Genomic DNA, 24,917 nt, shown 5'->3' with positions numbered 1-24,917 from the left:
CACTGTTGTAAATTAACAAGCCTCAACATATTTTAGAGATGAATAAATTGATTTTTATGGGTCAGGCAACACTCTTGCATAGTAAGTGGCTACAGGCATATGATTATGTTCCTGTGTAATCATTCATTTGGCTATTAGTCATTACTGTCTGTCTCCATCCATGTCAATCACAGTGCCAGAAGGTAGGCATAACGTCCCGTAGAAGAGAACAGTGCCTCACAGAACCTCAAGTCCAATGGTAAGTCTGGGAAAATGTTCTACCAGTAACTAAGTGAAGTGCAATTCAACGGTGAGGAATAACACAAGGCCAGGAGAGGGAAGGGACCCAGGGCAGCCTGCTGACTCACTGGGGGAGGGGCACAAGCAAGGCCCACCTGTCTCAGACCCTCCTGGGCAGATCATGTGGATAAATGGACAGTAGCTGTAGTCTGGCTGGTCTTTCCGGGTGACCCATTTGAAATGACCTAAACTTCAGCCCCGGCGACATATTAGCAAAAAATATTTCCCATGGGCTGGGAAGATGGATCAGGTAGTAGAATGAATGTCTGCCAAGTGAGCATGAGGACCTGAGTGCGACTCCTAGGACGTACATTAAAATCCAGGCACGGTGGCACATGGAGATAGGCGTGGATTCCTGGAGCTTGCAAGCTAACCAGCACAGCCTACTCTGTGACTCCAGGCCAATGAGAGACCCTGCCTCACAAAAGAAGGTAGACAACAGAGCCAACAGTGGACGTTGACCTCTGACCTACACATACATACATGCACACACACCTGAACACATACATCTTCTCATGCACACATTACATGCTTTATTCTACTTAGTTCCTAGAGCCTTCCCCAGCAAGATGAGAGGGGACAGGCTGTCATGTCTCTGCTTTCCAGCCATTTCAGCAGACCATCAGGTCTTGAGTCTCATTATTTCACAGAGTACATACATTAAGAACACTATGAAATGTGAAAGAAGTGGCCACTAACAAAACAGGTGCCCGCTATGCATCGGGCTTCGTGACAATCACTCTATGTACAGTGTGTCATTCTTTTGGGGGGAAATTTTTGTGGCTCAGAAGAGCTACGGAGCCCTGTGGGTGGCAGAGACTATTTTGAGAAGCCAATTCTGACATCACATATATTGTTTTCTTCTTAATATCAGGTGTTTCTCTCATGTATGCTATAAGGAAAGGGGACTATTATGAGGGGAAGAAGAGAGCCCAGTATGAGGGGGGAAGGCCAAGAGACGGTAAGGGAGGGGAAAGAATATGACCACAACGCACAATCACACACACACACACACACACACACACACACACATATATATAAGCTGGAACAATTAATTCCCTTAAGGGAACCCGTATTGTACCAACAAAATTCTATTTGAAGGCTAGATTAAACCAAAACAAACCCTGTGATTTTTGCCTTCACACCACATACTGCCAGAAGAGGGCGACTTCTCCATCCCCCACCCCCTTACAGGTGATCTTAGGGTAAAGCTGTGTTGATAAGGTGCAGGAAGCAACTATTTTGGGACTCGTTGGATCTGGGAAGACTTAGAGGTGTGGGGTCCTTCTCCTTTGGGTGCCCAGGTATTCCTGTAAAAGCAAGGCTAACTCACATGCAGCCAGAGTGGGCAACAAGAGATAGGATGGAGCCATTGCATGTTAGGCTAAGGCACAATAGCAAGCTAAAACAAGAGCTCTCCTGGCAGGCTGCATTGTGGGGGTGACCTCACAAAGACATAGCTGAAATGGGTCATGAGAGGGACACATGGCAGGTATTTCTCCCTGGAAAAGAAACTTCTACAAATCCAAAGTGAGCTCCTTAGGACTCTGGTGTGAGAGCCTGGACTGAGCCAGGTCCTGGAAGAGAAAGGTGGCAGGGCCACGCTGTCCTCCACATCCAGCGCCTGCAGATGGTTCTCAGCAGGGACCCCAAAGGCTGATTCCATTTTACAGACCAGCTTTTGGCTCCATGTTGGGTGCAAACAGCAGCTGGATGACTGCACCTATTTTACATGTAGACACCACCTGCTAATGACAAGCTCCTGCCCAGCATCACCCATAAGAAAACAGACTGATAAGTAGTATTCTGAAAGGTAAAGTGGTGCGACCTGTAAACTGTAAACTGTAGGCTTACATGAGCACGTGGGTTTACTAAAACACCAGAAAAATCACACCCAATGACTTATTAAACACACCAGATTGCCGGGTGTGGTGGCAGCTCTCTGTGAGTTCGAGGCCAACCTGGTCTACAAAGTGAGTCCAGGACAGCTAAGGCTACACAAGGAAACTGTCCCACCCACCCCCAAAAAGAAACAAAAAAACTCACCCTCGACTAGACCCTGCATAGAGGACATGGATGGCACTGTGAGGACAACACTGACCTGTCACTGGAGCATCCATCAAGGGATGGAGAGGCAGAGATTGCCTGTATATGGTGCCTCGGTCCAGCTGGGTTCCCCACTGCTTGACACTCAAATTGCTGTCTGCCTGTCCTTGGACTGGTTTTAAGTGCGCATACGATAAGACAACCCAGGTCCTTGGAGTGGACTTCTAGGGGAAATTGCCCATTTGCCATCTGATGCCTACGTAGGAACTGGTGTATTGAACTCAGGTAATCAGACTTGGTAGCAAGTGCTTTTATCAGCTGAGCCATCTGACTGGTGTTCAATAATAATTTGCAATGTTTTCATTTCCTTTGTATTTTCATCCACGTTAAAAATTATCCTGTGTTGCATAATCCTGGAGGCTTCCTCCTTCCTCTCTGGCACTCCACAGTCAGACTGACTTTTAATTGGGAAGAGGAAGGAACAGGCCTCTGTAAAGCGGGACACGGGTGACAGAGTGCCTTAGGGACTGGAAGCAGATCACCAGGGAAGAATGCAAAGAGAAATGGACAACTGAGAGCCAGGTACTTGGAAGCAAGCTCAGGGCAGCCACCGGAAGGGTCTGTGTTACCCTTCGACTCTGAAGACAGCGCTGTACACAGTCAACTCATAGGGGTGCTGCTCACGCATGCCAACATTGCCAGCTGCTGAGAGCTGGCAGCTTTGATAACTGCTGACAACAATCTCTTAGTGTGAAGGAGACAGCTGTGCAAACAATTGCAGGCGTGAGATAGGTGCTCAAACAGCTGGGACCTGGCGAGGGCAAGGAAGGCAGGGCTCTCCTCGCCCGGGAACACTGGCGTGGGCTATAAGAGAAGAGGCTTTTGAATTGATGACTGTGAAGAGTTTAGGGAGTCGATGCAAATGTGGACAGGAAGCAGACAAAGCTGAGGGTTGGGGAGCTGGATCTGTAGGTAAAGTGCTGACTGTGCAAGTGTCAGGATCTGAGCGCTCATCCCTATAACCCACATAAAAGTGGGTGCAGACACACAGTCTGTAATCCCAGCACTTTCATGGTGAGATGGGAGGCGTAGACAAGGGAACCCTGGAAGCTGACAGGCCAGCTAGCTTGGCATAGGGAATGGTGAACAGGAGACCCTGTCTCAAAGGTGCAAGGCAAGGACTTACCCATCAGGTTGTCCTGTGGTACGTGTGCACCCATACTCGCTCAAAAGAACACACAGACACACATACAAACACAAGCATACCCCACACACGCACAAAAATTAAAAACCGGAGATGCAAGAGGCATTCAAAGGGAAATTCTCTGAGTCAAACAGTTCTTTGAGACACAACTTGATCATGTACTCATTTATAGCATTTACCCACAAACATACAATATACACACAGCACACTAGGTGCCGTGCTGGGCAATAAGATAAAATCATAAAAAGTAGTTATAGAACAATAATAAAGGAATGTGCTTGAGGGCATAGTCCTATATTAAATTCCGTCTTATTTTCATAATCATCCATTTGACCCCTAGAAAATTGACATATCTAGTAAAAAAAAATCGTGTTTCTGTGTGTGTGTGTGTGTGTGTGTGTGTGTGTGTGTGTGTGTTCATGCTTCATTTAGAATGTGAATGAACTTGGTGAATGGCAGTTTTTGTACACATGAGGGTAAAATTGCTTCAGGTTGCGGAGTGAGCAGAAAGCACAGAAATGCAGAGCCCTCTTGACTTTCAATACATGGAGTCAAATGCCTGAGAACAACGTTATTTCCTACTTCCGCCACTAGATGGTCACATAGAGTAACCTATTTCTAGACCGTTATCTAGACTGGATAACAACTTTGTAAAGAGAAGGCTAGAGCAGTACTGCCTACCTAGTGGGCCAGACGTGTGTATCTGTTAGAAGAGCTGGTGTGGTAGGGCACATCACTAAGTAGCACCCACCCACTTGAAGAAAAGCAGTAGGAGAGACTACAGTGGGAAGGGGAGTATCCACCTCAGGACAGTGGGAAACTGGGAAAGGGGCGGGGCCTGTGGATCCTGCCCATGAAGAGGTGTGGCTGATCTCCGCTTGTCTGCATACTGCAACGGAAACCAAACCATCTGAAGGCTGCTTCATAAAAAACGCTACTTCGTTCTTTCTGTGGGAGACGTAAACAAAACTACCTATTATATCAATGGGTTAAGTAGAACAGCAACCCATTAAAATTTTAAAAGCAGCCACTTGGCAGAAACGTAAAAATTCCGCCAGAGTCAGCACTTCTTTTGACGTCAAGGTCGCACTCAGTGCTCAAAGCTGCATTCTGCCTGAACAGCTGTGTCGCTTTTAAATTAGCCAGTGTGAGGTGGAGATCTGACCACTCGGAATGAGGCATAGGAATTCTTTGTTAGGATTAAAAGTCCTGTGAGACCCTGGCTGGGTGTGCTTGCTGCTTAAGTAAGCACCCATCTGCAGAGGTAAAACTGTTTACCTTGCAGAAAACAATCTGGTTCATGTGAACATTTTATTGAGACTCCAGTCCTGTTTCTTACAACTAGTAGCCTCTACTCATATTCGAACACTAATGAATAGAGGTGCATTTAATGTTTGAAAACACTCACATGATTATTTTAAGCAAGGTGAACAATTCTTTGACACTTTGTTTACAATGTCTATTTATTGGGGAAGCTTCCTGGACTCCTTCACTAATTGTTAATTAGCTAATTTTAACCCACTAACACTGAGGCCGTGGGTTACTTAAGAGTGTGTCAGGTATGGTGCTGAGCAGCCTCTTGTACAGTTTCATTTCAACCTCTCAACATTATGATGTGTGTAGAAAGTACTCTTACCACTGCTGTTAAACTGAGCCAACGTTCAAACGCCACAGCTTGCTTCCAAAGCCCGAGCTCAGGAATCACCAGCATTTTCCTGCAAGTGACGTAGGCTGTTCAAAAAGGAGGTGTAACCTGCTCTGCGGACTGCACATACTTCATCTCTGTATCAGGTCATTTTGTAGGCTCAGTATTTCCCAAGCCATTGGAATGACCCCTTTCCATTTAAACAATGAAGGCAGACAGTTTTCCAAAAACACCAATATGACAGCTGTTTTATGGCTTACCTCATTTACTCAAAAAAGTTCTAATGGATGATCTCTTCTTTCATATCTACTCCCTGTCCTTTCTCAAAGTCCATTTTCAACTATGTCTTCTGAAACACAAATCTTTCTAGATACTACACAAGATCCAGTTCCAAAATTAAAATCTAAAAAAGCATATCATAAAAGTTAGAACTCTTTAAAATGTGTTTAAGGTATCATGCCAAAAAAGGAAAAGCTACTTCAGGAGCTGAAGAGATGGCTCCTAGTGAAGAATCCCTGTTGCAAAGGCCTCAGGTTGTTTGGTTCCCAGCACCCACGCTGTGGCTCACAACTATCTGTAACTCCTGCTCCAGATGTACCTCTGAGAGCACCTGGTATACAATGGTACTTATGCATATATGTAGGCAAAAACTCACCCAAATAAAACACTTTATTAAAGAAACACTATTTCATTAAGTGCCTTAAACAGATATATTGTTCACTACCAAGAAGAAACAGCCACTCTATGCCGGTAGTGATTTGTAATAATACAGCACCATTATTGAGTCCCCAGGAGGCACTCAGCCAAGCAGTATCCATGCTTTGCTCTATAGCTCTCCTCACAGTTCCAACATCTGCTGCTGTCTCTGGTCTTGTTCATGCCACCCCTCACTAGGATTGCCTGTGATTTTGTCCATTAAATATGGTAATTTCTTAAATGAATGGGGATAAGTAATTGTTGATGCAGCTGGTAAAGCATGGGGTGTGGATGTCCTAGACACCCTGTGGTGGCCTGGAAGACACTCCATGATCTCATCCCACTATTTAGGTCTTCTGATACCAGCTCTCGTTGGTCTCTGACTCCTTTGACTTCCAGCTTAGCTCTCTGTCTTTCTATAGCTCCCCTTGGACAGACTCCCCAGTTTTTGACTATTTACCTTGACCCAGACTTGACAGTCTTTTAGCTCTTCCTCCTCTGGCTAATACCTGTAACTGTAGCTGAGGAAAACAGCCGCCTTAGAACCCACTCTGGGCTTAATTCCTGCTTGCCAGAGGACACTGACTCAAGGTGGGCAACATGCTGAATGTGTGAGCAGTCTGCGGTCACAGGATCTTGCTTGAATGAAAAACCCAGATCATCTGGCTGCTGACCCAGGGCCTTTTCTAGATTGTTTTCATAGAAAGACTTGCCCAAAGCAAGCTGGCCGTGATCAAAGGGTAAGCTTGAGGTCTTTTTAAATCCATGAAAATAAATCTACTTATGAAGGATTTCTGGAATACTGCTAGGGTGGCCTTCTCGGTGCAATGAATCCAGTTTCTAACTATATTCTAGCATGCTAGATTCATAATTTGGCACCAAGGGAGCAAAATCTCAGATATCCCAAATGAACAATTAAAAATATTTAGGAAGCCGTAAGGTGTAGCTCAGTGGTAGGGCCCTAGCCTAGCATGTGCCTAACATCACAAAAAGAAGTAGAAAACATAAGAGACTCAGAGAAGTGCCTTATTATATTTCCATTCAGCACTTTATAATTTACAAAATTCTCAAAACAGCCAGGTTGTACAGCAGATGGTAGCAACGCTATTTTAAGTGACTTTCTATTATAATGTTATAATTCAACTAGAGAGTGCAATCAGCCTGAGGGACCAGGCCTTTTTCTAAGAATGAAGAACAGAAGTGTGTGTGTGTGTGTGTGTGTGTGTGTGTGTGTGTGTGTGTGTGTGTGTGTAATTAATCAACTAGAGCCTAGAGCCTATAAGTTACCCAGGATCATAAAAGGAGAATGAGGAGATAAGACAAGAAGCCTGTGGGATGTGTTAAAGGAAGACATTGATACATAGGCTAGGAAGTAAAACACAGGAACAAAATGTCTAGTGCTTAAAGCACTAATTTATCAGGTGTCTGTACAAGAAGTTTAAGGTGAAATTCATTTTGGTGACCAGGGTAGGGACTTGGGATAGACAAGAAAATAATTTCCTCAGTCCTAGTCACATTGAGTCCCCAGACTCAAAAGAAGAAAGACAAAGAAAAAAAAAAATGAAGGCCAAGGAAGGAGCTGTATAATTGTTTGGTCCAAGAGCACAAAGCAAGGCTAGATGACGTCAGAGCAAGGCTGGTTCCAGAACTACTCAAGCTGTCAAGCCTCTCCTGCTCACTGCCAAGGAAAGATTTGTCTTTCCTTTTCCATGAACAACACGCGCCCTCTAGGTCAGGGTAGCAGCCCTTTCCTAACAGGAACAGGGCTTCCACCCCTCAGCCCTTCAGCTAGCCAGCGTGACTCTCCCAGGAGTCTGTCTCACATGCTGATTCCCATGCTCAGGCCATGGAAACTCGAATTGAGTGTAAAATGGTTCCTGTGGTAAGTTTGACTGACTTTCAGACCAACTAACCCAAGTTGGTCTGGATAAACGTCAATAGTGTAATCTCATGTTTATTGTTTTGTTGTCATTCATTTTCCAAGGTTTCTACCACAGGCCTACTCATTAGGCAGATACCCAACGGTACAGAATCTTTCTATATCACCCCTACACCAGAATTCAAAACAGACAACCTTTAACTGTACCATCTGCCCCCAACCATCTCTATACCAAATTTTTCTATTCAAGCCCCTGAATTTTTTCCACCACAGTCCTCACCACCTACAGCAAAACAATGGCACCACTATGTCCCTTTGTTGGACAGTGCCCTGACAAGAAAAATATTTAAGGAGCTTAACATTTTATAAAATGCTGTTCAAAAGACATTTACATACATGGCACATCATCAGTTGTTTTCTTTTCTCATTGGGTCATATTATTTTGCATACCTCTGGATTTTGATGGGGGTGGCTTTTCCATCCTAAGAATCTTTATACAATAAAAAAAAATAAATGTGCATTTTTTGGTAGAGAGAACACATATACATGTGTGCATATATACAATATATAGACATATAGATATCATCTATCTATCTGGAAGATGGGCTCAAGTGGGTATAATTTAATGGACAGTTGTGGATGGCAGCTGCCAACTGCTGGAAATGATCCAGGAAGAAGGCAAAAGTCTGAGTGAGAGATGTGATGGCCAGCCCAGGATTCTCTGTATGTCTTGTGCATCTTGTGTGGTAGTGAGTTTAGTTTTGCAGCCTTACTAGAGGAGTGTAACAGAGAGGTAGAGTATGAGCAATGCCTTGGGAAGCAGCAGTGAGGCTCACTGTGTTGCATACTTTAGTACTTGGTCTTTGGCAATATGGGGAATTGAAAAAAAAACTGAGAGAGGTGGGAGACATACCATCAGAGTTAAAGGGGTTAAAGACAATATTCAGAGGTGTTGGGTACTGGTCCTGAGGGGAGGCTGCAGGGGGCATGTTAAGTAGGGGGTCAGTGTAGGACAAGTTCAAGAACTATAGAGGCCCTGAAGAAATGGGCTTCGGAGGTCATCCATACCCCTTGCAGGGACCTTGCCAAGGATAGGAGCTACAATGCGATAAGCTTTTGGAATAAAGATGATTAGCAGGGTGTGGATCCTGATTGGTTTGTCGGTGGCTTATTTCCATATTGTTTTCTCTTTCTGACTCCATAGTGTGGACCTTTGAATCTCCTGTAGTTTCTCATTCCTCTCATAGTGGTGCAAGGAGACACAATTTAACACTAAGATCAAGTTCTGTATCCTCCATTTTTTGTGTGACCTTGAGGGGGCTAACTGCCTGGAGCGTTTATTCCCTTAGCTATTAATAACATGAGGTAATAACACTATCTAGGTACCCCACAGAACTGGATTGAAAACTGAGTCCATTAGTACTCACAAAGCACATTTAATACCAACTGGCCAATAGTGATGAAACAATTGGAGCTAGATATTATAATCCATGTAGCTATATTTTAACATATATCAACAATGTTTTAAAACAATTGCTAGGATGTTTTATGAGCAAATGCACAAAATGTGAGTGCTTCAATACTTTACCAAAACATCTATGAAAAACTAAATTCCCAGTAACATATCAGATAGCTGTGCTGCTCTGTGTACAGCACAGCACCCAACCTGCCTCTATCCACTCAATAATCTCTGTATGCCTACTGATCCTGAGTGCCAGACAGGTGCCTGGTGATTTTTAAAGAACATCTCATCAGTCTCCCACCTACTCTTAAGCTAGGTTTATCAGTATAGTCTCATCAATTGATATATCCAATATTAAAACATCAGTTTACTGGGCCTATGCAATGTCAGAGCAAGGTTTACTGACCCAAGTTCTTACTCAAACTACCTTTGCCTTGTTCATGTTTCTCTCCTGTACTATTTCTGTGCCATATTTCTTTCTCCATTAAGGAAAAAGTAAACAGATTGTGATATGTAACTGGAAGTCCAAAGTAGCACAGTCTCGAGGCATAGATGCCCAATAGAAAATAATTTTGAGCCCTATAGTCTGGCTCTGAAATAATGTCATCAGGGCAGGATGCCTCTCTTTGTATCACAGGCTGAGTTCAGTGATAACCTACTCTGGGACAGTTTTAGAGGTACTGGCCATCTTTGCCTCAAATCCTTGAGCTTTCACAAACCTATGAAGGGAAAAGTATACTTAGGCATCTTAACAGTCCAGAACTAGTGGAAGGGTGGGAGTGCTACGTCAAGTCAAACAAGGACTCCATTTCTCCCATGCTTCTGACAGGGACAGTTTTCCTTCAGATCATGTTATGTAAATTCTTTGCATCCTTGAGGTCCAAACCAAATACCTTCTCATTGGTGAAGCATTCCCAGATCTCCCTACAAGTAACTTTGCTGTGTATTCATTCATCTACGGCTATGTTTTCCAGTCAGTTGTGCAGCCTGGTATAGTCGCACAATATAACATACTAGCTAACCGTGTGCCCGTGTCATCCCCAAAAGACCAAGAGCTGCACTGCTTACCTTTTGCTGACTCGAGAAGTTAACGAACAGCTGTCTTATTCCCACGTGGAAATACTAACGTTTGCCATCAGAGCGGCTTTTAAAAGATACTATGGGCAGGAGATGAGAGCAGTTCCTGGAAATGTACAAAGTTCCTCTTGCCCCTGGACTAGATCTGACACTTCTCTGCAGATAGTGGCCTCTCAGTCACAGCACATTGAGTTATAGAATGAGATGGGCAGAGATTGAAGCCATTTCTGCTTCCTTACTCCTTACCAGCTGTTGTGATGTTCGCCAAGTCAAATCCCTTGCCTTCAAAGTGCTTTCTGCAAAATGAGGCCTCCCTGGGTAGTTAATGAGAATTAAACAAAGACAGTAAGAACTTACAGGGGTACCTAGGAAAGAGTAAATGCCCAGTGTTAGTTATCAACTGTTCTAAAATTTGGCCCAGAAACTGGGATAACTAGCGCTGAGTGCTGGGTGCATTGGAACCACTGCATCCTGCCATCTCAAGGGTTTTCTCCGTGTTAAGAATAAGTACTCCATCACAATTAGGCATTCCCTACAGTTAACATCTTCTATTAACTGACAACTTGCGGCACTGTCTCAACATCTGGTGGATCACTGGTTTGCGTGTCTAACTGAAGTTGCATTGTGGGAAGCTGATTTAGTTGTTTTGTTGGCTCCTCTAAAACTCAGTTTCTCGTCAGGTGCATGTAACAAGAACTTTCACACAATACCCTTTCAAAGAGCACTTTGAAATACGAACTTTTTAATATTAGTTTTGGGGTAGATTTTTCTACAGCATATGAAAAAGCCCTCATTTCTAATTGTCTTGGAATTATTCTGTTTCTAGGAAATGTTTTAAAAAGTCCATGAAATTTCTCCTTCACACCTGACAGTCTCTAGAAGGAAGCCACTGTTGACTCACGGAAGGGAGGTGGGTGAGCACAAGCAGTGTTGTCATGTATGATGCAGCTCAATGACACAGTACGAAAGCCATGTGACCTAGGTAGAAATCCTGAGTACAATGGGCTGACATGGGGCACAGAGAAACGGGGTTCCTAGTGAACATTCAGGGTATTCACATGTTCCGAGCTCCTCAATCTTGGCAGCACTGACATTTGTGCTAAGGAACTTCCTGTTGAGAGGAAGCTGCCTTGAGCATCTGATGAGATAACACCCATACCTCAGACTCACATGTTGGTAGCATCCCTTCCCCATTTCGACAACAAAGACTCCCAACATTCCCTGTTGCCTCCTGGAGGCCAGGTGCTTGGTTTGAGAGCTGCTGTCCTAATGTTAGAAAATTAATATAAAATATTAATGGAACATCTTAAACAATTAAAGTTTGTACCACTTTGAAATGGTCTTATTGGTTCATTCTAGGCTGATTCTAAAATAGGAAAATTCATACTAATTGCCTGAAAGCAAGGCATTCTGTGAAGGCATAAAGAATTCTTCCGTATGATGGCTAAGGTTTGAGATTTATTCAAAAGGTTCAACCATAAGATTAAATATGATGCTAGCTTACAAAGAATATTCTAACTTGGTTCAAAATAGTAGTAAATATGAGATGAATAAAGGAACAAGTGTATCTCAAAAGACAGAGGACTTAAGGGCTTTAATTATATGGCATACAGCAAAAGTAAATGAAGTGGGATGTGGTGGTATGCACTTATGACCTCAGAGCTTGGGAGGTGGAGGGTCACAAGTTCAAGATTATCCTTAGCTTCACAGCAAGTTCAAGGTCAGCTTAGGCTTTAAGATCCTGCCTCAAAGAACCAAAACCATGTAATACCCTGGTAAAAAACCTCTAATGCAGATGTCTAAGAATTATTACCCACAAACTATAAAATGTTTGGAGATGCTATGTCCTCCTGACTGAACTACGAACACCTACCTTCCTGACACTTTGTCATACTCCTGCCATTCTTCCTCTTGTCTCTGCACGTAGTTGTAAGGAAGCGTGTGAAGGATTAGACATATGTTTGGCAATGGTAAATGCTAAATTCACAGGACAACAGTGTGAATAATTTATGTACAGCTCTTGACAGGAATACCAGGATAAAGACAGTTCACATGTGAGCATAATTAACTTCCCTGTTCTTTCAACCCTGGTCAATCTGCTCTAACTGCACAAATTTTAATTCATAGGCTGTTTGTTACAAAGTTCTCAGAGCCATCGCTCTTCAGGTTGTGATTTACGTGTTTTGCACATGTATGTGGAACAATCTACTCTATTCAGATACAGGACAAGTGAAACCACAGCATCTTAAGAGATACTGGTGCATCTAAATACTAACTGGGTGTCCAGACAAATCACTTAGATCTCAGGACTCACTGTAAAATGGATATAAACTTGCCCTTCCTTGCCTTATAGTGGTACCCTGAGGAAACTAGTCAGTGTTCTACCCACGCTGTAGTAAACTGTCCCAGTGTCCATGAAATAGTCAAGTCACCCAAGATGCACATGGGCGCATCTTACACAAAGCTGGAGATATTCGTCCCCCTGCTAAAACATGAATGTATTCTTCTTTCATTGGTTAAAAAGAAAGGAAGCAGGACCTCATTCTAATAAAGGTTAATAAAAGGAGCTGGGGATGTGGCTCAGTTGGAGAACGCTTGTCTAGCATGTATGACACCCTGGGTTCAGTCTCCAGCAACCCCAAATTAGGTGTGGTGGCACACACATGTAATCTCAGCAGAGGCAGAAGGATCAGAAGTGCTTGGTCATATTCAACAAGTTCAGTAACAGCCTGGATATATGAAATCTTGTCTCAAAAATCAAACAAAACCAGTAATAAAAGTTAAAAAAGACTGGTGAGATGGCCCAGTGGATAAGAGACCTGCTGACAAGCCCAAGGACCTGATTTCAATGCCTGGAAACTTTGTAGTGGTAGGACAGCCAGAAGGTTGCCCTCTGACCTCCACAAGTGCACTGTAGTAGGCCCCACTCCAAATAAATAATGCAAATTAAAACAGAGTATGGGCACAAAGACCAACGGAATGGGACTTTGACTAGAGCCACCACAAAGGCAAATGAAACTGATCCTCAACAGAGCATTATTTTTGGTACATTTAACTATTCACAGTCTGCCTTTGCCATCCATGGTTTATGCTCATACCTCCCCCAGCACTCAGGGCCTGGTGCTGTGGGCTCAGTCTCTTGTACTTCCTCTTCTCCAGGCAGGACACAAAGCTGCTGAGTGTTAGATGGAAGAAACCTCAGCAACTGTTCACTGACCCAGCTTTTAGTCTCTGAGCAGCCTGTTTCCAACCATGTAGCTCAAAGCTTTGGTACCCTCTTAAAAAAATAAAAAATGCCGTGAAAAAAAAAAAAAGTCTGAATGTTCTTACAAACCGTCAATCTAAAAAGAAAAATCTAACAAAACAAAATGTCATGCATCAAAAAGTGAGAGGGTTGTTTTCGTTTTTCAGATTAAGGGCAAGGGTGGTGGGCAGAAAACGTCACAAATGCTTGTTAATGGGAAGGCCGCCTTACCTTAGGGCTAGCATTCCAGCAGGCTTCTTAGGTAGAGACCATGTCCTGTGTCCTATTTCTTTCGCATTTTTAATCCCTAAACTGACTGATGGCAACTCAGTCACGGTAGGTGTTTGGCTGATGACTGTTGAGTTAAAGTCACTTTGGATCGCTCAGGCAGACTGAAGAGAGTATTGGCCTGTGTCCACAGTCCCTGAGTGTATCCTTGGCAACAGACTCCCTGTAAAACCACTCAGTGGATACCTGTGAACCAGCTTCATCTCCGCAGCTCTCAGACCTAAAGTCTCCACAGTAATGTATGACTTTAGATTTGGATTACTGTGCAATTCTCATTCTCCAGCTCCTGAGATAGGACGTCTGCATAGCCCAGGATGGCTTATTATGTAGTCCAGGCTGGCCTCAGACTTAACAGCAATTCCCTTACCTCAGTCCCCCAAGCTTTGGGATTACAGGTGTGTGCCATCATGCTGGGCCTTGGAAGATCTTCACACTGGCAAACTGGAATGCATCTACTATTTCTATGATTACTTCTTAAAGTCAGACAACTGAGAAAAGACACAAAGGTAAAAGTCCATCTCCACCAAAAGTTTCTTTTTACAAAGTCCTGCAAAGACTTCCAGCCACCCATCTTTGGAGATCACCTTTTAACAGTTAGAATTTTATTACTGTTATTTAATGTAAAGGAGAATTTACATGTTTCCAAGAAATTAGTATTTTTTTAAATCAATTAAGCAAACCACTTCACCAGTTAATCTTTTATTCTTATTGTGCACATTAATATTTTACAGAAACAAAAAGATCAAGTATTCACCTGCAATTACATGCCTTCTGATTCTGTCCAGTATAGAGACCTAAGTTTTTACACAAATGTAACCAGCACACAATAATTTCTGGTGTAAACTAACATCTTTTCTGATTCTGAAACATGTTTACACATAATCTTAACACATGCCATTTAACTCTCTGTAAGCTTACAATGGCATCAACAATACACCAAAATGTATTCATTTCTTAGTCAGCTGGCTCTTTAAAACATATTTTTAGAAGTGGCTTTATTGATTTGCTTGTTCATTCTGAGTATTCTCCTGGGCATGTGCTACTCAAAGTGATATAAAAAGTATCTGCTATAAAGGTCTGGTTAATCTGCTAAGTAATTCTTCAAAATGATCACAAACACAGGATGCCACTGTGGGGACTCATGCCAACTAGTAGGAACTCAGTCAACATCGCTTTAATCTCTATTTTAATGCACATTAATTTGAGGATCAAAGGAATTATGTTTACTTCTTTTTCCTCATTTGCTACCTATCACTTAATACTCTGCACAAGAGGAGTAAAAAACCTACAGAATTTTCACCCACTTAAAAAAAATAATAATAAATAAGCCAGGTGGTGGTGGTCTTTAATCCCACTACTCAGAAGGCAGAAGCAGACAGATCTCTGAGTTCAAGGCCAGCCTGGTCTACAGAGCGAGTTCCAGGACAAAGAGGGCTACAGAGAAAAGTCCTGTCTCACAAAAAAACTAAACCAAAACAAAACCAAACAAAAACCCAATAACAAATGCAATAGAAGTAATTTTTTTTATTCCACCTTCTCATCTTGTTTTGGTTTGGTTTTCATTTTAATTTTAGTTGCTCTACCTCGTCAGTGTTCACTACCAGAACATTCCTCGGCACCATTACTGGGGTAAAAATTGCAGTCATTTCTTTTATGCTTAACAGTTTTGTTAACAAATAAACTTCATTATTAGATGAAAAATGGAGCTGGTATCTATTGCGTACTGATCCAGTCTTCCTTGGAGAAGCTTCTAAGAATGTCTTTCCAGGCAACTGATTAGTTCTAATGTCTTGAACTCAGCACCACAGAACATCTAGATAGGCTGCCCAGTATCATGTCTTAAGGACTTGAAAGGCAAAGCCCTATAGTTTCTCCTCTATAACTGAAGGCATCCTTCCCTGCTTACTTTTTTGGATAATTTACCACAGTTCTCTCAAATTACACAAAGCATAAGCTTCGCATCACAAATGATATCGTAATAAATACCACTTATATACAAATGTCATATGCTGGCAATAATTCTGTTATATATTATTTCTATGTTATTGATGGTAAGTGGAAGCTAAAAGTGATCACCTTGGGAGCAGACAACTAATAATAAATGTTGGGAGGTCTCCTCCCTGTGTTTATAGCATTTCCTCTAAGCTGAGATAGCTCTCATGGGATTATACTCACATTTTAAATTTAGCTCCTCCATTAAACCTTCTAGTTAAGTATCTTTCTTAAATTACTCTAATATAGCTACATAACATTCTAAAGATGCTCATATAAATAGCAATGGTTTTTAGAATTCTATCACTGTTAGATTCTAGAAATGAGATTTCAAAAAACTATGCATTTATCTTGGAACTTGTGAAATTATCTTGTTTGTAGTATATTTATGTGATAATATAGGTTTAGGAAGTTATAAAGCCATGGAAATAGAATATATTTGCACTGGTTTCTTTCTGCGTCTTGGCATTTTTATTCCAGTGGCAATTTTTTTCCAAGCATATACAGGTAAAAATAGCAACAAGGCCTCTCATTTCTGTTTGAGAAATGTTTTCGTAATATAAATTTGAGTTAAGTTTTAAGTAGTTGCTTATCATATTATGAAAAGCCTACAAAATCAGTAGCAAACATAATTTAATCAGATGTGAGTTTCTAGTTAGTGCAGTTAATATTAAGGGTTCTTATTCTGTGTTCTGTTCATGCAGATATACGGCTACTCTACTGGACACAAGCCTTCTAACCCCGAGTCACTGTAAGCAGTTGTTTCTGTTTGTTATTATCTATTTTGCCAGCATTTTACTTTGCAGCTCTCACCAACCCAGAGTGAGAGGCTTTGTTCGACTTTTAGAATGGAGCCCTAACTGAGTCAAAACATAATTGGGGAAAAGCAGCATTATGACTTTATTTCTTAAACACCTGAAAACTACCAACAAGCCCATTCTAACTTGATAGAAAATTAGATAATGCCCCTTATATTTTTAAATGCTTTCCATTGGTTTGTCTCACTTCCACCTTATTGTTTTGTGATGATTTAAAGCAATATATTCACTTCCTTATTTAAAAAAATGCTTTGGCCTAGTCTAATCATTATTTCCACTACATTCAGCTCTGTCTCTTGTAACCTGTATTTATCTTTTACACCTATGCCTCTTTTTTATGTCTCTTGAGTAGACTGTGGTTCTGACAGACTTTACAGAGTGGGTTTGAATCTCTCACTGCCATCTTACCTAGCTTAGAATTGTTATTCTCTTAGCTGTTATTTTAGGTCATTTCTGCTAGATTTAAACCTTAAGATCTACCCAAGTTTATCACTTTACTATATTAAGAAACCAACAGTAAGACCAATTGATGGCTTTCTGCTCTTAGCATGCCGCCCTTCATTTAAATGTCTTGCCTTGCTTCCTCCACTGAAGAGCAGTAAGAGTCTATTCAGACCACATTTTACTAACACACTATGCCGCGTCTCACAGTACAGAGGGCTTTCACTGCTGGGGTATGGCAGGCAGGTGGCTCTGGAGGGGAAACGTCCCATTCTTGGTAACAGTCATGTCCTCTGTCAGTTCTTGATGCTTATTTAAGCAGTACAGCCAACCAGGTGGCATGCTTCACCCTGAGCAGCCTGGATGAGGACATCTATCTGTAAGTTTAAAGCCATCTATAACCCCACATTAAGAAGCACCACTGTTCCTCCTGGGGAATTAATTCCTTTCTGGAAACTTTTAAACATTTATCCTAGAATACCCTTTTCTGGAGTTAATTTATTAATTTATGTTAGCCTGAGTTGGGGGTTCTTTTAAGTGTTGTCAGCTCTATAGAAATTATCTGAATAAACACTGTCCCTTTGGTTTTCTTTATACTGTTCTTTTTTGGGGGTGGGGGGAGGTTGTTTTGTTTTGGAATGAGTCTGGCCTGGACTTTATAGCAATCCTGTCTCAGCCTCCTGAATGACAGGATTACATGAGTGTGCCACCAGGCACAGACTGCAATGTATCCCTTAACTATGAGCTTCTCCGGTTACTAATTTTGTAAAGTAGAAGGCTAGGGTAGTCAAGCAGGTGAATTCACATGTATCAATCCCAAGACACAGGATCATGCTAAGCTTCTGACAGACGCTTGTATCTTATCACAGGGCCCTTGTAATAGCTGTTACTTCTACCACTGGCTCCAAGTGTTCATGCTATATATAAAAATGCAGTTTATGACTTAAGTGTTCTATATGCATCTGGGATGGCAGCCACAGTAGTAGCTGCATCAGTAGCTAAAATTGTCGTTGGGCATTAATGTTGTGTAGACAATGATAAAATCTAGACGCAGGAGCGAGTGCAAAACGACCTTAAGGTAAGCAAAAGTGTTAACACAGGACCCAGAAGTAAAATAAAGTGAATGACATTCAAAGACCCTGGATTCCTGGAGCCAATTCTGAAACAACAGAGCTAAGTCACCAACAAATCAGTTGCTGACAGGTTAGCGGAGCTATCCAAGGACTGGTGTCTCAGTGTTGAAAACCTGTGGACAGCGCTTAGTAGAGAGATGGCGTCTGTCTCTCAAATGACAGTATTTTGAGGCCAGGATGAAGGCGTTTGCAGTCTGTTTGTTTTTGTGTTGAAGGTGCTCTGGGCTTTACAAGTTCTTGCTGCCCTTGAGGTGTCTAGCATGGCGGTAAGTGCACTACTGACTCTGGGAGAATCTGCTCACTAACCCTCAGCTTCAAAGATAATGTCTTCCGGATTTGGTGGAGGAGGGCAGAACTCTTCACTGGGAAAGAGCTCCTGGAACAGTGCCTCTGCCTGCTTGACGGCATGCTCGTTCCCCAGCCCAGAGTCAGGCCCAGAGCAGATGTACACATTGGAAGGTAGGCCACAGTATGCGCTTCGGCTCACTCCTGAGGAATCTCTCATGTTAAAATAGAGAGCCCACAAGAGTCTTGGTTTTCTGAGTTCTTCTCCGTCGGCTTCTGCTTCTGCAAAGGGAACGAACAACTGCTTCACCACCGGTTCCAAGTCTTCTCTGGCTGTTTTTGAGGAGAAACAGGTCAGGTGGACCAGATAGCTGTCCTTCATGCAAGTCATGGTCGATGAACATAATTCCATGACCCGAATGGAACCGGTTCCTGGCTCTAGAGGAGGCACTATCAGAATGGAAATCTGCTGGTCTGAATCCGTCTTCAGGATGGACTGATCTGTGATGAGCACAGCCCTTGAGATCTGCTTATATTGCACGTCTGAACATGTTTCCTTAGAGAGGTAACTATCCTCCACAATAAAATAGCTGGCACTTATTCTCTGACCAAGGTGGTCTATGATCCCCTTACATCTTCCAGAGCCTTTGTCAACTACAAGGCATTGCACTTGATGGCGAAGACAATAGACTCCACCAAAAACCGCACACATCCTGCAGAAACACTGGGGAATTTCTCCTTGGCCATATAAAGGAAATATAAAGGGGGTGTTGCCAAACCGCCCAAGACACTGAAGGAAGTTTTTCGTTGCTTTAAGGCCATCTAATGTAGTACAGGATGATTCTGATGTCATTGCAATTGAGTGTAGTATAAAATGTTGAAGGTTGGGTGTTAATTTTTTGGTTTTTAAGTACTCAGAAAAGGAACGCTGTGTGAAATCTTGGTATTCGCCAGAATGTTGCTCATAGTCTAAACAGAAGGTAAGAAATTTCATTAGCATTCTCTTTTCAACCATAGTGAGCTCTTTACTATTAAAGACATCTGCTCTGGAGCAAGGCACCTGCTCTACCTTCCCTTCCCGAAATGCCAGGATCCTAGTGACATTCTTAAATTCTGCATAACGACTAACATTGGATTTGATTAGCAGATCAGTCAGTGATCCTTGAGAGTACAGCAGCTTCGACACCAAGTCAATATTAAATCTCCGGCTCTCCTTCACCATTTGAAGGTAAGTGATCCTACTTCTCTTTGGTTGCTCAGTGTTGTCTTCCACAACAAGTGCGTGGTCATCTTTGTCTCCATCTGAAGCTGCGTGGGCACCGGGTTCATCTCCACAGCACTGCCCTTTCTCCAGTGATTCCTCTGCATCAGCCTGGGGTAGCAAAAGCTCTTCATCACTTCTCTCTGTGTGTCTAGAAGGCGCTTCATAGCTTGTAAAGTACGTTGAGTGCCCTTCTTTGGGCAAGCCTGCAGAATCCAGAGAGTCGGCCAGGGTACCAGATGCCCCTGGGGAGGGACTTTTCTGCAGAGCGTCGGTCTCTCGTATGCTGTCCTCCAACTCCTGGCTGGCGTAACAGAAGACTTCTATATGCTGAATAGTCTCATCCTTCTTGCGAAGAGCAATGGCTTCTTCTGTTTCATCGATCAGGTCTTGCCACGCTGCGGCCATGCCTTCCTCACCATCACGGTTCTGTTGATAGTCCTTCAGCCAGGAGAGTAAGCCTGTAAAGCTAAAACTCGCCCAGTTCCCTCCGTAGTAACTTCTTGAGTCAACATGCAGGACTCGCTGTCCGCTTCTTGAACATGCAGCTGCCAAGATGGACTCAGGCAAGCCTGTCCCTATTATAACCACATCAAACTCCGTGGGAAGCTTGTCTGCCATGCTAGGCGCTGAAGCTTCAGGTCACAGCTGAGGAAAGAACTCCGTAAGGATCTAGGTTGAAGGCTCCTCTGTGGTACTTAGGCTATAATAAAAATCTCTACTTGTAATGTTCTTTCAGAAACACTGAGTTGGTTAAGTTCTAAGCTGTTTAACTGTTACAATTTTTAAACATTAAAAAAATAGAAAGTCAGTAGCATGGAAAACATGACAAAGTGCATGGAATCATGTCTGAGAATGCTCAAATGGATGTGTCCTTTCCATTCCTGCATTTCACTTTAGCGGTAAACGTTACCATGCATCACATACGCATTTGTGACTGGAACTCTTCTCTGAAAGAAGAAAATTCAAGAAAAGAACACAATTGTAAATAATATAAAAGCAATTTCATGCAACAGCAAATCCAATCCACTGGAGCCTGGCTTGTTAACGTGGATACAAACCTCTACCCAAAGCAACTCACTAAATGCTTTCCGACAGTTCTTCTAAGTTCTTGAAAATGAACCAAAGGCATTTTATATACCCTCCCTCGAAGTCAGGCAATACTGGTGTGAGGCACAGATACAATATCCCCCCAAAATAAAAAATAATTAATATTATACAATTATTTTATTTTTAATAAAATATTTGGGCAATACCATGAGCTTAGACTAAAAGATATATGTGGCTTTACTGTGTTTATGGAAACATGCTATGTGTTGTGATCATAACAACATAGTGCGGAAGATGCTACGGCCAGAAAAGTCTGTAACACCAGAACAGCAGCATAGACGATTTTTACGTCCTTACCTACCCTAAAGATCCTGCAGTAGATACCCAAGACACTCAGCTATTACAAAGAATTAATTCAATAACTAGTATATAAAAGAGCAGGTAGGCATGAGGGAACATAGTTGAATTAACATTTCCTATATCAAAGTACATGTGTAAGTTAAAAGAGAAAGTTCCTGGTTTCTTGTATTAAGATATTTTAACATAAGTAATATCTATTCATAACATCTAAATACGGAAATGTTTGCATTTTGTCAGACTGTCTCTGAAACCGTGAATATCTTTCTAAGTATGTTATTTTCATTTCTAAAGAAGTAATGAAAACAGATTCTTCTGTTCCCTTCCACCGCAATGCTGGTTATACATTCCTCGTGATGCTAGCTGTCCCCCTTGGACATACTCACCTCGAGATCTGCAGGCTAACACACTTACACACCCCACCGCCAGCCTTTTGATGGCTCATCGCGCACAGCAGCAGTGCGTGTTCTTTGGTTACTCTACTTTTCACTACTGTTAAATCTGCTGACATGTAGATGCAGGTGCAAGTGAGAGAATGGTTATTATGAAATTCGCAAAAATCTACCATTCCACTGGAATTTAGATGAGTTTTACTAGGTCACTGGCCTGACGTGTCAGTTTAACTGCAACAGTGATCCTAACAAGCCCAGCTGGTAGAAACCTCTGACCAAGATTATCAGGGATTGTACTTATTTTTAGCCCTTGCTGTGATGCCAGGACCAGAGCCTAGAATGAAGCAATTGCCTGGTGCATATATATACAGGAATATGTGAATTACTTACTTGTGCTTCTAGCAGAGTATAAAGAGGGACACAGAACCTATGAAGACATCTAAAGTGTAAACATGCGTGTATTTCCATTAGGCATAGAGCAAGGCTGAAGGGGCAGCGAGGAGGGCACAGACAGGCTATAAGCACTAAACACAGGTACTTTCTAACCTATAGATGTCAAAGGAGTCTCCAAAACCCCAAAGCAAATGGGATAGATGACCCTAAGCACAGAGAGCTCAAGAGTGGAAAACAAAGATGGGGAAACTGGCAGCCTGGGAGAGTGACTGACTCAGGAAAGCCCAGACGACGAGGTAGCCCGAGGGCCCACTCTTGTACTATCAGACGAAAGCTCTGGTGCAAGCAGCTAGCGACTTCCAGCATTTAAAGTTTTCCTCTCAGCTGTGCACAGTGGCTGTCATCCCAGCACTCAGGGAGGCAGATGCTGGCAGATTATGTGAGTTCAAGGCCAGCCTGGTCATCTTGGGGATGAAAAGGGGAGGGGAGGTGTCTTTCCTTTCTCCAACCTTCACCCTACTCAGGAAGCATATTCCAGGAAAAGACATTCTCCTTGCTAAGAATGGTGTAAGTTTTGCAGTGATCTCAATCTAGCAGTGACTAATTTCTAATCTCTAACCCCAGAAGATCTACCTCGGGTTTTAGGACGGGAATAATGAACGCCAAGATTCACAGCCCTAATAGATGCCCCGAGTAAAGGAGCCCTCAGGTAAAATACCACACTGGGGTGGATGTTTCTAGCAGTCTTTCAAAAAAAAAAAAATCTCTTTTGATGCTGAAGGACCCCACCAGGAGTGCTGAAGGGAAAGAAAGGGGAGAGAGGTATGGGAAGCCAGGGCTGGCAGAGCAAGAGGCGGAGGAGCAGGATGGGTGCTGCAGACCCTCATGAGAAAAACTCAACCTATGCTGCTTCTCTCACTCCCAGGTGGAGACACTAAACACTACAGCACAGAAAAGTCCTTCTCAGGAAAAAAAAAAAAAGGACTTGACGTCTGCAAACAAAAACACCTGTCGCCTACACCAGGCATTCTGCAAGCTCAGCCAGTGACACATCACCTTCTTTAAAGATTAATCCACCTAAAAAAAAAAAAAACCCTCCCAACAAACATTTTTAGTTAGAGAGGATAGTCACATAGTCAGCCCACATGACCTCTCACATCCTCACAGCCCCTCCTCAAGGTTCAATAGTTTTGAATAAAGGAAATCCTTAGATTAGTGCTTATTAGAGGGCAGAGAAAAGGAAAGTATCAAAATTATCCATCAATCAATGTAGAAAATAAAACCATAACTCCCAAATTTGTTTTCTTTAAAACTAAAAAAAGAATCATGACAAATATTACATAGATATTTTTCTCTAAGATGTGCCAAGAGAAAGGCAATAAGTAAACTATCAGTGTGTTTTAACGCTTGAAAAAAATGGACTTTAAGATTTAAGAAATATCCATCTCTATTTTAAATCTTTGTCCAAACAAAATTCTTAGGACACAGGCACGGGGACACACACACACACACACACACACACACACACACACACACAGTCTTTCCTAGCCTTAGAATACTGTTAGTCAACCTCCAACCTGTCAATTCTCAATATAAATCTTCAAGAAATCAACAAGTTCTTCTTTAACTGACTGTACTGGCTGCCCAGCTAAATATTTATTCACCACAAGTGAACTGGACTTCTCTGAGCCATTTGTAACCTCTGGTCTGATAGAACCTATGTAGAGGAAAAAACAATCATACAGTCTCCTTCCCTAGGAAGCATTCAACGGCTTATAATTGCTAATGAGTTAAAGGGGAATAAAATAAAATGTTATTTACGATTTTACATATCATTTTGAGAAACAAATACTAAATACATGAAATGAATATTTCCTTGTCCCCTCCTCCACTTTTCAGGAGTTGACTTTTTTCTTGCATCTCTTGACTCTGCAGGCCCTCATTTCTTCCCCCTGTGTAAAGGCCACTGTGAAATGCCCAGTTGAGCTACAGTAGCAAGTAAAAACAGAGATGAGAGGACACAAGGTGGCCAGCAGCAGGGAGACTTTGGGAACTGCTGCAGAGGCATGGAGAGCTGGGGTTGATGACTGGCGGGGAGGAGAGAAAAGATGACCCCCCGGGAGGAGGGAAAGCGGGACTTGGGGGATGAAGACCAGCAGGAAGGAAGGATTCCTGGGAGAAGGTAGGAGACAGGGTTGGGGATGAAGACCGAAGGAAGAGAGGTTCTCGGGGAAGAGAGCGGGAGTTGTGGGTGACGACCAGCCATCAAGGAGGATCCCGGGGAGGACGGAGGCCCAGAGCTGATGTACCCAGGGAAAGTTGAGAGGCGAGGAGGGCGCGTCCCGGGCGACTCACCGAAGAGGCTGCCGCTAAACCCGTCCCACGCGCAGCCCACGGCGTCCCACACCCAGCCGTTCCGCAGGCACGACGCGAGGGTGAAAGTGACTCCGAACAGGGACACCAGCAGGTCGCCCAGGCTGAGGTTGACCAGGAAGAGGTGGGTGGGCGTGCGCAGCCGCCGGAACTTGGAGTAGAGCAGCAGCACCAGCAGGTTGCCGCCGACGCCCAGCAGCGCGAGGCCGCCGAGCAGCAGCGCCAGGCGCTCGTACGCCGCGGGGCTGAAGAGAGGCGCGGGGCTCCGCGTGCCCGCCGGCGCTGCGGCCTCGGCGCCCGCCCCGTCCTCCCAGTAGCCCTGGCCGCCACTACGGTTCCCCGAGTACATGGCCCGACGCCGGCGCGCCGTGCGGCCGAGGGCTCGGTGATCACGGTGGCGGGCGGCGAGGCGAACGGGGTGGGACTCGCACTCAGCGGGCCGCTCAGGCCATTGTGCGGGAGAGCCGCGCGGGGCCCGCCCAGCCGGCGCGCACCCGAGGCCCCGCCCTCCAACAGTGAGGCCCCGCCTCACCGCACGTAGCTCCGCCCTCCCCTGTGAATCCCGTTCCCCACTAGGGAGCGCTTGCAGTCCCTCCCACTAG

At 43.4% G+C, this 24,917-nt stretch overlaps 2 protein-coding genes across 3 annotated transcripts in view; both read right to left on the bottom strand.

Moving 5' to 3' along the window:
- The window catches only part of OPN3 (opsin 3), a 31,242-nt gene extending 6,372 nt beyond the window's left edge, over nucleotides 1–24,870 (bottom strand). The window contains exons 1-2 of one of the 2 annotated variants that reach the window (XM_084792824.1): nucleotides 24,298–24,870; nucleotides 20,562–20,700 (exon numbers count right to left, since the gene is read on the bottom strand). In XM_084792824.1, coding sequence (XP_084648950.1) covers nucleotides 20,660–20,700; nucleotides 24,298–24,664 — 408 coding nt within the window. In that variant the 5' untranslated portion in view covers nucleotides 24,665–24,870 and the 3' untranslated portion in view covers nucleotides 20,562–20,659. Of the gene's footprint in view, nucleotides 1–20,561; nucleotides 20,701–24,297 lie in introns of those variants that run through there. The other variant, XM_084792823.1, reaches the window with a different exon arrangement.
- On the bottom strand, nucleotides 14,535–20,371 carry CHML (CHM like Rab escort protein; the record flags this gene model as incomplete). The annotated part of the gene is made up of 1 exon (XM_084792682.1): nucleotides 14,535–20,371. One exon carries the CDS (start codon nucleotides 20,369–20,371, stop codon nucleotides 18,506–18,508), a length of 1,866 nt encoding a protein of 621 aa, XP_084648808.1. The 3' UTR covers nucleotides 14,535–18,505.
- Nucleotides 24,871–24,917: the final 47 nt, after the last annotated feature.

The sequence above is a fragment of the Acomys minous genome, assembly GCF_964271855.1.
Source record: "Acomys minous genome assembly, chromosome: 1".
NCBI lineage: Eukaryota > Metazoa > Chordata > Mammalia > Rodentia > Muridae > Acomys > Acomys minous.
This window is presented reverse-complemented; position numbering and strand designations above follow the sequence as displayed.